Raw genomic sequence first — 14,665 nt, 5'->3', positions numbered from 1 at the left:
GCCTTCTGCAGACATAAACATGGGGCACGATGAAAAATTCAACATCAAGGAATAAATCTCCCCAATTAAAGCCTCTCTCTGCCGTGACCTGGAGGGTGTTTGGGGATTAGTTTGAGATCTTGGGAATCCACTCTTGCATCCCAATTTTGATATATTTTTTTTATTTATAGCTGATGGAGGGAATCAGGAAGGTGGTGCTATCAATAATTTCTAGATTTAATCACTAAGGGTTAAATTTTAGCCTGTTTTGGTGTTATAAGCCTAAGTTTCATCTGTTCATTAGCCTTTTAGCAGCACTTTAAAAATGCAACACTTTTAAAGCTCACAACACAGAGCCTGTCAGAGAGATGTTTATTTAAAGCTCAGGGTTCATTTTGCTGTCAGTCAGGGAAAATTGTTGGACAGTTTTCTAAGCTGTCATTGTGTTTGTGATGCAATCATATCTGCATTTTTGCTACTACTTACACCCTTATGCTTTAGCTTCTGCCTTATTTTATTCAATGGAAATGTTTATTGTATGCTGTTCAGGTTTTGGCCAAAGTTGTGAACAATTCTGCACAGCTGTATCCTCCTGTGTAATTTCTCATGCTTTAGTCACTGCTGGCTTTTAAATGTGAATACCACAAGTTTCCTAGTTTAATAAGTAATTTGATTTTTGTGAAAGCAGTGGTCTGGGTTAAGAAATTCAGGTTAGAACTAGAAAAGCACTCGGAGAGTGCAGGCCTCCACCATTAGCCCTATTTCCCAATAGTACAGAATCATTTAAAAAATTCCTAGATCCAGACGGTGATCCTAATTACTACCAAAATCTAATCAGATCTTCCTTATGCCATTTCTGACATTTCCTGAAAATTTCATCAAAATCCATCTTTACCCTTTTTAGTTATGTTTCTAACAAGCAAACTAACAAAGAAACCCTGCCGATCACATAACCTCCTTGGCAGAGGTAATAAGAAAGGAAGTATGAGGTGAAGAAATGTATCTCATCAGCCTCAATTTGAGACTAGCACCTACGGCTACATTAGCTGCTACTAGCAGGACAGACCTGAATCTTAAAGCCTTTGTTAACTTCAAGCCTTAATGCTCACTATTTATTTTTTCTCAGATCTGATCATTTTGGTTTATCTTTGTTCGCATTACTTGTCAAAATGCTGACTTTATCAGACTCCTCCATTCCCTTTAAATGATTTATATTTGAAAGTGGTCTAATTTTGATGTGGAAAGATCAGATTTCAGTCTGACTTGGGCTGTTTCAGACAGACATGGAAATATCAGATCTGATTTAAAGCAGTGTGACTCAGGTCACTTTGGCCTGCCTGGCGAATACAGCATAGGTGAACTGTTTGCAGACAGGTTGCTTTTCTGGTAACATAGAGCAGATTTTGCTGCTGAAAATTCAAGGAAATCTAGGGAAAATGTCATCAAATGCTGGCAAGTTTATATAGTAAATTGCTAGTCAGGTAGTCAGCTAGTCTAGTCTCCGGGCTAGTTTGGAGGCTAGTCTAGTTCAGAGATAAAAACGCAGACTTTCACGTATTTTACTTGTTAATTAATAATATAAAGGTGACTTGATGCTCGTCTCAACAGAAGCTAGGGTTTTTTGCTGGGGATAAAATTAAATCAATAAATAAATAAAAGTGTGGTAACCTATTGTAATTGTATGTGAATTTACAAGAGGCCATAGGTGACCTTTAATACAGCATAGTAGAGCTTCATCTCAAGTACTGTTTTAAACATTTGACTGGTTATCTTAATAATCAGTCGATTATTTTTGCAATTGATTTTGTTATTAAAAAAACATATTTCCATCCCCTTATTCAAATAAAGAACAAAGATATCCCTGAGCTGTTAGAATAGTGTGGAAATCTAAATAATGAAAAAATATTAATAAATGCTGCCAGGCTTTGTTACAACATACAGTCAAGTGCATACGTTTCAGGCATGTAGGGTGCTAAGTATTCACCAAGGGGCCTGATGTACCACAACCTAGGTCTGGGGAGGGGGTCAAGAGGGCCAGAGTCAAGCTTGACACATGTCAACACACCTGTGTGTTGCTCGGCAGCCAAAGTCGAGCTCAATTGCATCTCTTTTTGTCCGGGCCTTTTCACCCCTGGGAGACCACCAGTGTTTTTTGGGCCCTTGGGACATCAACAGCAAGACCAGGGGCTCACAGCACCCCTACCACCCACCCAGACAGTACCCTAGGCCAGGGCTTCTCTCCTGCATCAGGACCCACCACCACCTCCTTGTGTTTGAAAATGTTCAACCTCTTAAATCTATTACAGATTGAACCCTAAAAAGAACAAAACGTGTTTGAACATGGAGACAGGTACAACGTGACAGATGGGCCATACATTTGACTCTACTCCTCTTTCTTAAGACGGCATGGAAATTTTGTTATTTTTGAAGAAAATACTGATCATCTTGGAAAAAAGTCTTTTTTATCTGTTGAAAGGGGAAAAGATAAGGTGAAATCTGGAGAAAATTACCAAAACTTGCTCGGCAAAATGTATGGATGTGCTGTATGTCCACTTAGTTTTTTTGGTACATCATAGAGTTTTTTCACATTTTTTTTTTGGCACATCTTCATGACCCGCTGGAAACTGCTTCAGGACACACTAGTTGAGAATGACTACCCTTGACTGTGCTTACTCACTATATCCATCCCCTCCTTCACCCTAAAGGTGTGGACTTTGTTATTTTTTCAACACCTTATTTTTCACATCCCCCTGGTAACATGCAAGGGCATCCAGAGCATGTCTGGGGTTGTGTCAATCCACCTCCCCGCATGATAGTGCTCTCAGGTGGCTTACTTCCTACATGTGCTCCTTACTTCAGCCTCAGTTTTTGCACAAACATGCCTAAAAGTTACTGAGAGAAGGCACACAAACTCATTTTTATGTAGCAAACAGTCTTCTGCATTTTTATGAATCTGCACTGTGCCTCAGAAAGAATGCCTTTCAGACATCCCAGCTACAGTTTATGCTACATGTAATGGATGATCACTGTTGCGTAACAGCCCTTCTTGTGAACATCAGAGCTCAGTATCATGCAGCCAGGAGCAAAGCTTGGGGTCAACTCTACCCGCACAAGGACCTTTTCAGCTTCATAAAAAGCCTCCTGTAGTTTTATTTACAGCCAGGGCTCAGCTGGGACTCGTTTATGTGTACGACGCAGGCTCTCGGAAGTGACACATTGTTGGCAGAGCAGGCAGGGGGATGCCAGAGTTAGAACGCCTGAAGTGTGGTTGGCTTGAGGGGTTTCTCTGGGGCACATTAATACTGACATGGATACATTCGTCACACACAATGATACAGTGGGACAGGTGGAGCAGAGCTTAACGCACATTCTTCTGCTTGTTTCATGTAATCCAGAAAGGAAACACTGCTCTGCACATAGCCTCACTTGCTGGCCAAACGGAAGTTGTCAAAGAGCTGGTCAATAATGGAGCCAATGTCAACGCACAATCACAGGTGGGTTATCAACACACACATACAAAGAATGTAAAAAGTGTACATCAGGTCCTTTTGATTTACAGTAAATGTAAGGTTTAACAACTTCATTGTAATGTTAATGACTGCTGAGATGCACGCAGTAGAGCGGATGATACTGTATCACATTGAGGGAAACTCTCAGAGGTAAGATCCTCATTGACACTATTTGGCTTTGTGCCAACTAGGGCTCAGCCACTGAAGGAAGCTGCTGTCCTTGCATTTTACGTTTAACTCTCTCAGATCAAGGTGACAGGAAAGATTTCAAGCACGGAGCTTTCCTTTTGTTCTTTTCAAGCCCTGAAACAGGAAATAAGATTCAGCAGCACACTCACAGATTTTAAATTATTTCCACTCTCAATGAGATTTTCTTGTCTTGGTTGCACTCTCAATTTTGTCTATTTCATTGACACTATAAGAATACACCATCTGTTTATTCAAATTATGCGATTCTTAGTCATAAAATAAACAAAATCCTTGACAAATCTGCACAATTCATATCTTTTCAAGTTTTTGAAACACTCAAAGAGCTTTTACACTGCATGTCTCATTCTCCTACACCAACACACACTGGTTTGAACACAGAAGGCCAACTTAACTGTCTACAACCCACAGTCAGTGTTAATCATGTTTACACACATTCACACGAGAAGAGTCTCTCTTTGCAGCTGTTTCAGGATCATATTTTCATGAGCATTTTTTTCTGAAATGTGAGTGCCTTGCAGTGCACAAAACTTTATTATGGTGACTACAAGGTTAGAAGGGGTCGGCCTTGTATTTTACAGTCTGTGGGTCAGACTGTACACAAATGCCTTTACGCCACCTCATCTAGCTTTTTCTGTAATATTCTTTATTATAAATTCAAACAAAGCACAGTTTACATTAAGAACACAGTTCCCATCGACTGTCAGACTGAACAGGTAAATAGTGATCATGTAAATGAATTAATATTTGAAATAAAATAAGTATAGATAGAAAATAAAAGGGGGTCAGTGGAAGAGATCATTCATTAATTAGTCTGCATAGATAGTCATGAAGGTAGAGAGCTTTCAGATTCATATAATCTTGAACAGATGGCCTAGTATGCAATTCTTAGCAACTTCTTTAATTGAACTGCCCCTTTGGTAGCAACATAGGGTTTAATTTTTTTCTCAAAACAACCTATTATACGATAGGATGTAATATGATATGATATATGATGTGATATGAAACAAATGATTTGATACACATACATTATGAAATAAGATGTTACAAAACGATATGCTATGAAATGATGCGTAACAAAACATACATTACAAAACTAGAAAAGCACTCAGAGAGCACAGACCTCCACCATTAGCCCTATCTCCTAATAGTAAAGAATCCTTTAAAAAAATTCCTGGATCCAGACAGTGATCTGGATCACTCCCAAAATCTAATCAGTTCTTCCTTATGCCATTTCTGACATTTCCTGAAAATTTCATCAAAATCTGTCCATAACTTTTTGAGTTATGTTGCTAACAAACAAACAAACTAACTAACTAACAAACTAACAAACAAACCCTGCCGATCACATAACCTCCTTGGCGGAGGTAGCAATACGATATGTTACAATAGTTACATTAGATGATGTTATGTTAGAGCACAAAACAGTACACTACTAATCTAACATTATGACCCAGCTCTACTCGACTCCTCCCCTTTTGACTCCACACAACACGGTACGATACGTTACGACACAGAACATTACAATAAAATTCATAACAATGATACAATACCTTTAAATGTAACAATATGATATTAAGAGGGTATGATACAATATGATATGATGTAAAAATTCAATACAATACGGTATGATACGATTTGATACAATATTATACGATCTGATGGGATGGGATAAAATACCTTAAGGTACACATAGTATGATGGGATATGATGATTCCATTTTCATTTCAGTTTAATTCAGCTGATATACTAGATTATCATACAGAATTATACAACACCATACAATGTGACAGGATGCAATACAATACAGCATGATTAGGTATGAAATGATATAAGATACAATTCAGTGGGATAAAATGTGGCTTCATAACCATAAAAAATGATACCGTACCACTAAATGAAATGTATTAATATGTTAAGATCTGACAAGAAATGATAAGGTATGATACATAACAACAAATTCCTTTTTTGAGCAGTGTTTTTACCCAACAGTATGATACAATGTACCATACATTATCATATTAAAAATAATGAACAACCATATGGTGTGATATGATACGATTCAAGATATGATACACTTTACTGGGGAAATTTTTCTAAATATCTGCACACATTTAAAATAAAATAAGATAATCTTATTAGAATGAGAATAACAAACAAATAAACTGAACTAAATTAAATTAAATTTATAAAGGACAGAAGGTTTAGCTACCTTTTCAGTACAATCAATCAATAAATGAAATGCCAGCAGTGGAAGCTGGGTATCAAACTGCTCACCATTCTACCATGAAGCTTCAGGCACTCTAATTAAAAATGATTTTTAGCATGAAGTCTTGTGAGAAAGTTCAGTCTTTGCCTGTTTTACATGTCTTAATTTGAGTGTGTTTTCTTGTTTTCAGAATGGCTTCACCCCTCTGTACATGGCAGCCCAGGAGAACCACCTCGAGGTGGTGCGGTTCCTTCTGGAGAACGGCGCCAGCCAGAGCATGGCCACTGAGGTACTGTACACATATGCTCGAGTGCCTGTTTATATATGTGTGTGCATACTAAGCCTATGTTCACCTCTCTACAGTCATACAGTACGTCTCCATGCATTTTCTCTGCCTCAGTCATGTTTGGTCTTTACATCTGTTGTACTAACCACCTTCATCTCCTTTCCTCCTCTGTCTCCCACCCTCCTTTTACCCCTCCACCCCCCACCCCCCCTGCTCCCTCTGTTCTTCATCTCTGTCCGTTCTATTCCCTGACTCTGTGTCTGTTTCTCATCCTCTCTGTCTCACATTCTCACTCCGTCTTCACATCCTCCTCCTGCCTGCCCCCCTCTCCTCCCCTTCCCCTCCCATCCCGTCTCTCCATGAGGGACTGGGCAGAGCTTCATTGATTGGTAGTGTATGGTGGTGGAGGAGGCAGAGTGACCTTGAGTGGGTCACAGATGAGGTCCTCTCCGCTCGCTGCCTCTCCTCCACGGCTGCTGCTGCTGCACTGATTTACGTTACTCACACACACTCACTTAGGAGTCACCACACGTTCACGCACATGGCACATGCACATATGGAGATGAAGAGCTGATGGAAAACCCCAAACAGTCTACAGTCAGCCTGTTTAACATCTATCCATTACATGTTCCCAAAGTAGGCACTCTTTAAGACAAGAACTTTTTTTTTCTCACATATACATATACTACATTTATGTAAAGATGATATATAAATGCATACACATGAACATTCAAACTTACAGCATGCAGGGGAAGCTCTCTGCTGAATAATGCATCATAACTGTGGTTATGAGACATGTGAGCCTTTTCCGTACTCTTATCTCATTATATAACTTACATTAGTGTCATATATGGTGGACGCAGGAAATGTGAAGACATCTCTTTGATAAACAGTTAACATTTACTGTTCTCAAAGCTGCAAGCAGTCTCAAGACTCAGTTTAAATGTTTTACTTATCTTAATGTTACATTTTCTTTAAGCCCTTCCAAAGAACCATTCAAAACTAATATAAGAAACATAGATTCAAATGAATATTCATTTACAATCAAATTGCATTGAAGTCCCTGTAAAGTGAAATCCAAAATTTGTTACTTAACATGTAGATATTTTCAGCTCTTTCCTGGTTTGGTTCCATTTAGGCAGGGCAAATATGGCGACCCACTATGTCACTGGCCCCTCTGGAGAATTACCTCGCCCCCATAAAGCTGCAACAATATGTTACAACGGTATGCTTTCAATTAAAGTAAACAGGTCAGGGGGCAGACTAGTTGCTGGAGTGCTTGTCTATTTTTCACTTGAACCAGATGCAGCAGGAGTAAGCATCTAACCTGTTGAAGGTGCGTTTTAATTCATATTTCTCTGTCTTCAGTCCTGGATGTGGCTTTGTCTCTCTCAAAGCAGCTAAAGTTCAATTCCTCACATCTGTTAGGAACTGTCTGCCCATCATGAAATAAACGTGATTGTTTCTCTGGTAGCTGACAGAGAGCTGACAGGTCCAGCAGAGCAGACAGATGATCCCTCCATTCATGTTGTAGCGATTTTTAAAATTAGAGAGGATCTAGTTCTTGTGGGTGGGTGTGGCTTTAGCACATTCAGTACACATCCTATTTTGAAGCTTAATTTTATAAACTTAAATGATGTTTTTCATGACTAAAATTTGGCCTGGTGGTTCGTTACACAGTGCTCTGTCATACGGCAAACCTAAAAAAAAAAAAGAAAGATCACTTTACAGGGACCTTCAAGGATCTTCGCAATTAAACTGAAATCTTGCCATTAGAACTAATGAGGTTATATAAATAAATGTTATCACTGCTTAGTTTTTTTAGTGTCGTACAGTGTCATCAAGTTTTACCTGTTTCTCCAGTGCATCACAATCCCAGTTTTCTAAATACATTATCAGGAGTCTCGAACAAAATACCAGGGTTCAATCCCATGTGAAAACAAAAGACAGACAAGGGACAGTTTGATGTTAATCACGTATTAGAAAGGAAGGAATAAAGCTTTGCATCTGTATAAGATGCCTTGACAAAGGTTCTGTGAATTTAGGAAGAGTTTGTTTAAAGCCTGGTGTGTCACATACAGACACTTCCAAAGGCACTTTAAGCTTCTATATGTGGCACTGAGGCCTTTGATAGAGTTGACATTCAGTGACCTACTGTAGGAGAAGAAAGCTGCTCACAGACTTTCAGAAAACAAATATAAACTATCTTTTGACCCTCGCAGGCTAGAGGATGTTTTATACAGCATAAAGAAAATGTGTCTTTCACAACAAAAGGAGAAGTCCTTAACTTTTACAATAGTTACTTTGACTTTTTCTAAAACTTCTATAGGACTCAGGGTCTTCCAATGCTTCCTTTGCTTCCCGAAAGTCCTGTAACCTGCTCTCAAAGTGATCATACTATCCATCTACTCACACAGACCATCCTACAGTATATCAGCAGGACTTGACATTAACACCTGCCAACCAGCCAAATGCAGGATTTCTGCTGTGGCAGGTGGTGCAATGGCTCCCACTTGCAACTTTGCTGTGTTGAACTTAGTGGTGACACATCCTGTGCTTTATAGTAACTGGGCTCAGCTGTTAGTGCCAGTGTTTGTGAACACCACAAACACTGGCACTAACAGCTAAGGGGTCACAAATCAAACTTTGTTGATCAATTTGTGTTTTTCTCCGGGGTGGATGAAAAACAGACTTTAAAGCTGGACGCAGTGCTCATTTACATTTCAACAGATTGCACAAATAGTTCAAGTAGCACGCCACAGTCAGACTTAATCATATAGTGATATTTCCAACATGGATATTCTGGCTGGTAAAAATTCAGAGTAGCTAGTAACTTTGGAAAACTAGTAGCCACAGTAGCTGGTGAGCAAAAAAGTCAATGTAAAGTCCTGCATATCAGGTCTAGCACTACCCATGTATCCCAGCATCCTTCAAGCCCAGTGACCTCCCCTCTCTCTCCCTCCTCACCTGCAGGATGGCTTCACCCCTCTGGCAGTGGCGCTCCAGCAGGGCCATGACCAGGTGGTCTCCCTGCTATTGGAGAACGATACAAAGGGCAAGGTACGCCTACCTGCCCTGCACATCGCTGCCCGCAAGGACGACACCAAGGCCGCGGCCCTGCTCCTACAGAACGACCACAACGCTGACGTCGAGTCCAAGGTGAGAGACAAAACGGTTGCTGTCTCTGATGCTAGTGGTGGATCTTCACATTTCCACTCTTTATCAATCTCATTGATACTTTGATTGTGTGATTATTTATTTGATTATGATGCTGGTTTTTGTTATTTGCTAATTTTCTCTTCATCTTTCTTGGTTAATTTTTTTATGATCCTTTTGACAAATAGGAGAAAGGAGCAAAAGTGCATTGCATATGGGTCTGTGTCCATAGATGGCTTTATTTGTGCTGGCAGTGCCCACATCTTTAACTTCAGAGTGCTTCTCAGCAGTGCTTGTTATGGCTTGGTCATGAAAGTTCACTTTTTCTTTTTAGTCAGTGACCTTAAGGTCCGTTGTATAAAGGTCTATGTGCTCATTATTTTCCTTTATTCTGGGAAATATCATCAAGGAAACATTAAAGCAATGCACAGGAATCCTGTCCTACCTTTAGCACCATCTCTAGACCTGGAAGTGTTCCCTCAAAAAGATGAGTCAGAGTAGTTTCTCCTGCACCACTCCTGGTGATAAAGCTGTGTCTGCGAGCACAGCAGTGTCACCTCTCAAAACTTGTCAAACAGCTGACAACACTGGACTACTTTGGTTTGTTGTGAAATGGAAGCTGCCAGCGCAAAAAGCACGGTCTATGTATACAGGTGCTACATGTGCATGTTTTTAATTCTACCTACTCTAAACTGAAAATCTACTTTTATTTACTTTATCTTTATTTCATTTTGAGCTACTCCTCCACTTTCTCTGTTCCTCCACTTTCAGAGGATGCTCCTTTTTTATTTTCTTCTGTTCCTTTTTTTTTTTTTTTTGCTCACTAACTGCCCGTTCTCTCCTCTCTTGGCTGACTCTGTAGATGATGGTGAATAGAACAACGGAGGTACTCCTCTACTCTGTACATTACGTAGTCCTCTCCATTGCAAGTCATGAAAACTCTGAAAAACAACAACAAACAAACACTTCAGTGCCCTTGACTTGATGCAGTAGTGTTTCTGCAGCCCTTTGTCACTCCCCTTTTTCCATTTTAACTCTCATCTTCCTCTGCATCGCTTCATCCATGTATCTGTAGTCTTAGAGGAAGTCAGAGAAGTGCATGTTTCACTAATACTGATTTAGGAATTCTCTATAAAGCTGGAGGCTTGGGTATTTTTGCTTGGTTCTAATAGTTTCATGGTGTCCAAAGTTTAATCTTCGGCTGCACTTTTTGGGCAAATTTTTTGTGACTGTTGACAAAATGTTATCTTAATGTGACACAGTCTGTCCATGAAACTGATTAACATGATAACCTGTGTTAGCATGAAATATGGTTATCATTTATTGGATAGCTATGGTTTGTCCATAACCTGCATGGCAACCAGATCCCCTTTAACATGTGAAGGAACCCAGCCTCCCAGCTAAACAGACACTGGTGTGCTAGTTTTCCCTCAGTAGATTGGTTGGTTTTAGAAGTTGTAACCATGGCACTAAAAGCATTTTGCGTGGGACCAAAAATAATTAGCAACCTGAACTCTGCTTCTGTGGTAACACGGGTCCCACGGTCACACCAAAGCCAGGCGGCTCACTCTGTGTGTGTCTGCTTTGGTTGGCATTGTTTGTGGCTTTGGCAGGCTGGCCACTTATCTGCTATGATTCATCCAAAAATGGCTATGTTGACCAAGGCCTGCATCGTGTTAAACAGGATTTATATTGGAAACTGGAAGAAAGTAACAAGCAGCACGCAAGCTCTATGTTTGTGTTGACTTTAAAAAGTTTTATATAGAACTAACGCAACTTGTTAAACAAAGTTACAAGGTACCACAAAGGCAGACATTATAAGGAATGAAAACCACAAAAAATCATATTGCAATAGCTCCCAAGTTAAAATGTGTTCCTAAAATATCTTTATTTTATTTATTTGATAAAAAGACATTGAATTTATTTATCTGAGATCCTCTTGAAGTGAATTCTAAAGCTCAAAGGCCCAGGCAGTATCACTTCTAGTTAGTGTTGTCTGGTTTATTATTCTTCAGAGCAAGCACAGTTTCTCACAAATGGACTGGAATGTGCATTTTAGTTTGCTAGCTTGATGCTAACTGAAAAAGTAATTGCCAATAGTGGGCTATCAGAATTAGCATCACAATCAAAGTATTTTTAGGCCAAAACAATTTATTGTACATACCAGTGTTAAGTAATATGAAGTGTTTAGCTTGGTTGCATTTCTAGTTTGTAATGCTACCATTACAAACTATGTTTATCAAAAGTTTGATACTTTTTGAGTCCATGACTTTAATAAAGACACCATTATTCTAATTTAAATAATAATAAATAGTATTGGAAAAATATTGAAACTTAAAAACAAATATAGTCAGACAGGTCCATCAAAAATTGTAGGCCAAGTATGTTGTAAATGTTCTGTGCAGGATTTTGATCGCAATTGTTGGTAATTAAAAATAAGTTATTACCCAGTGATGGGTGTCTAGTGGGCAGGCCTGGCCAAAGAACTACCTGGGCCCCTGAAAGTCCGGTAAATGCCCCCCTCCCCCAGATGACTCCCTTAAATCACTGCATACAAATCAGTCGTATTAGCACTAGCCTCCTAGCTAGCATTTGACACTTTGGCCTGTCTGAAGTTCATGTTGCCTTAGCTAACACTTTTCTTCTCCTTTCTTTTTTTTGGCATGCAAGACTTTTGTGCAAGTCTTGGTATGGCTAGCACTCTGACATTACTGGACAAAGAGTTATGTTTAATTGGCATGCACGTTATATGTATATACATGAACAACGGCTCCTACCCATGTAAGAAGTAGTGAAGTGTTTTTTTTTAATCAATAATAATAAATGGAATAAATTGAAAAGTTTAGTTTGTTGCCCCAATAAGTAGAGCTAAATATTAAAGTTATACAGGACAATTTTATATTACATTTTTATTAACCTCTATGGGCCCTGGGGAGCTTTCCCCTTTTTCACTTGCATTTAAAATAGAACAATATGTGCAAAAAAAAGTGCTGTAGGAGTGCATTCGCTTAAATTATATACCTATACTTAGGCTCCAGTGTGTTCACTAACTTCCTAAAACCTCTGAACCTCTGAAACCTCTAAAGTCTTCTGGCCTGACCAGATTCTGTTCCTCGCGTCTTTGCAAATCTTTATGAGGTGATGATTTACCAAGTGGCTCATTATGTTACTCATATTCCCCATGAAATGTGTCACTGCTGTCTCGTTTCTTGACAACAGGAAACCAAAATGCTTCCCCACGTCAGATTTAAAAGTTCCTGGAGCCTCCACAATCTCTTTGTGGCTCGGTTCTCTCCCACCACTCATAGTATTCATCACTGTTAGATCAAGCAAGTGAGGGGTGTTTAAAGGATGATGGTTATGCAAAGGCCAATGTTAACAGTTGTTCCCACTACAAAAGCCACACTTAATGCCCTGAAGACTTATCGTTTAAAACTCTCACATGTCCACCATGACATCGAAATGCTTCTGTCACTGCGATATTAATGATACGGTTACATCTCTAGTGTCTAGGACCTCCATTTTTGTTGTCAAACTATCAAAATAGCTAAAAATATTTTTGATTACCACTTATACGTATCAAAGTTTAAATCCTGTTATTGTTACAGCCCTATTTGCGATTAGATTTGTGGTATTTTGCAAACTTGGAGTAGCGAAAGTGCAAAAATATCCTTTGAAATTCTTGATAACTCCTACTGTTTGTCTTTAGGACTTCAGATATCAGGAGACTGCATGTCAGAGACACCTGCTCTCTGCTGGATTATTGCTTGTTTGAATTTGGGATTCTAATAATTAGATTGTCTTATATGAGATTCATTCAGCCATTAGAAAGATTGTCCTTGTGTTGCTGTTACAGCTGTTGCTCCGTAATCCAGGATTTTTTCAGGAAATTACTTTAATTGAAAAAGTTAACAGGGTCATGTAAGGGACAGTTTTGCTTGCCAAATGCATCAGGATGTTTTCAGTTAGATTGTATTAAAAGAGCCAGTCAAAATAGTTATATATTCACATTTAAGCCCATATACTTGTACTATGCACATCTTTTATATCAAGAGTTTTATTCTAGTGGCACAAAAGCAAATTAAGGTCTGAATGTAACCCCTGTAGTTGTCACTGTTTATGCTTCATCAAAAGGACTTTCTTTGCCACTGAGAGGAAAGTCAGTTGTTAGTGTAACAGTGTGTAGTAGTGTGTGTCCTTGTCTGGTAGATTGTTGACCACAGCCCTGTTAGACTGCTGGAAACCTGAAGGTGTGAGCTCAGCTGTACGTGTGTTTTCTGTCTCATAGTTTTTAATGAAATGTGTGTCTGTGTGTATCCGGCTATCTCCTCTTCTCAGAGTGGTTTCACCCCCTTGCACATCGCCGCTCATTACGGCAACATAAACGTGGCCACGCTACTGCTGAACAGAGGGGCTGCTGTGGACTTCATGGCTCGGGTGAGTTTACTCTGCCCTCTGCTGTTTTGGAGGGGTACTACACTCATGAAAGATAAACAACAGAGAAAATTCACATTGCATGATGGTTAAACAAGCAGTTTCTGTGACTTATTTAAGGCATCCCAGGTATAAAGACTAATTTCACAGACATTTTGGCTTACAGTAAGAAAATATGTTATTAGTAACATTTAGGAGGGCAATTAATAATTAATTCTTGTTGACTTAAACGCCCTTCAGGGCAGGGTTTACAACTAAAGACACCTGTTGGCTACATGCAGAATTATTAATATAAGTTGTATTTGATGCATTTGTTTAACGATCTTATCATTTCTTATTGATAATTAGAAAATATTGTTCATTTAAAGATATTTTTCATTCAGAGAGAAGTTTATTCACTGGATTGAACTTGATTGCATGTTTTTTTCACACAGACAGGAGTTTTGTTTTTTTTTAAAAGATATCTTTGTATTATTAATGACTAGATGGTTTTTATAGACACTCATTGGGATGAACATTTAACCCTGTGACTTTAAAACTCTCTGTGCCAGTACAATTTTTATGTCATTCTCATTATATTTTATTGATCCCAGCTGCTTAAATGCACCCTATTGTTGTGCATATCTAAGCAGCGCTCTGATTACACAGTATTATGTCTATTCTTCATCCTTTGTGATGCTTATCGCAGCAGTATGGCCTTAATTTTGCTTTCATCTGTGCATAGATAACCTTGTAAATCGGAGTCTTATCCCTTCTGTGTGTGCAACATACTTAGCCAATAAAGCTGATTCTGATTTTTAAATAAGATAATAAATAAGATAGAGAAGTTCATTAATATGACGACACAGAAGAATTGGGTTTTTTCATTGGAAAAGTTGAGGAATA

At 38.9% G+C, this 14,665-nt stretch overlaps 1 protein-coding gene across 31 annotated transcripts in view; it reads left to right on the top strand.

Moving 5' to 3' along the window:
- Positions 1 to 14,665, top strand: part of LOC121510735 (ankyrin-3-like) — a 221,904-nt gene that overhangs the window by 120,025 nt on the left and 87,214 nt on the right. For all 31 annotated transcript variants that reach the window (XR_005991985.1, XR_005991971.1, XR_005991982.1 and 28 more), the window contains exons 4-7: positions 3,375 to 3,473; positions 6,095 to 6,193; positions 9,164 to 9,349; positions 13,685 to 13,783. Coding sequence is in view for 7 of the 31 variants with exons in the window: in XM_041788925.1 (XP_041644859.1) it covers positions 3,375 to 3,473; positions 6,095 to 6,193; positions 9,164 to 9,349; positions 13,685 to 13,783 (483 nt within the window). In the remaining 24 variants the exon portion in view is untranslated. The remainder of the gene's footprint in view (positions 1 to 3,374; positions 3,474 to 6,094; positions 6,194 to 9,163; positions 9,350 to 13,684; positions 13,784 to 14,665) is intronic.

Source organism: Cheilinus undulatus, linkage group 6, assembly GCF_018320785.1.
Source record: "Cheilinus undulatus linkage group 6, ASM1832078v1, whole genome shotgun sequence".
Lineage (NCBI taxonomy): Eukaryota > Metazoa > Chordata > Actinopteri > Labriformes > Labridae > Cheilinus > Cheilinus undulatus.
This window is presented reverse-complemented; position numbering and strand designations above follow the sequence as displayed.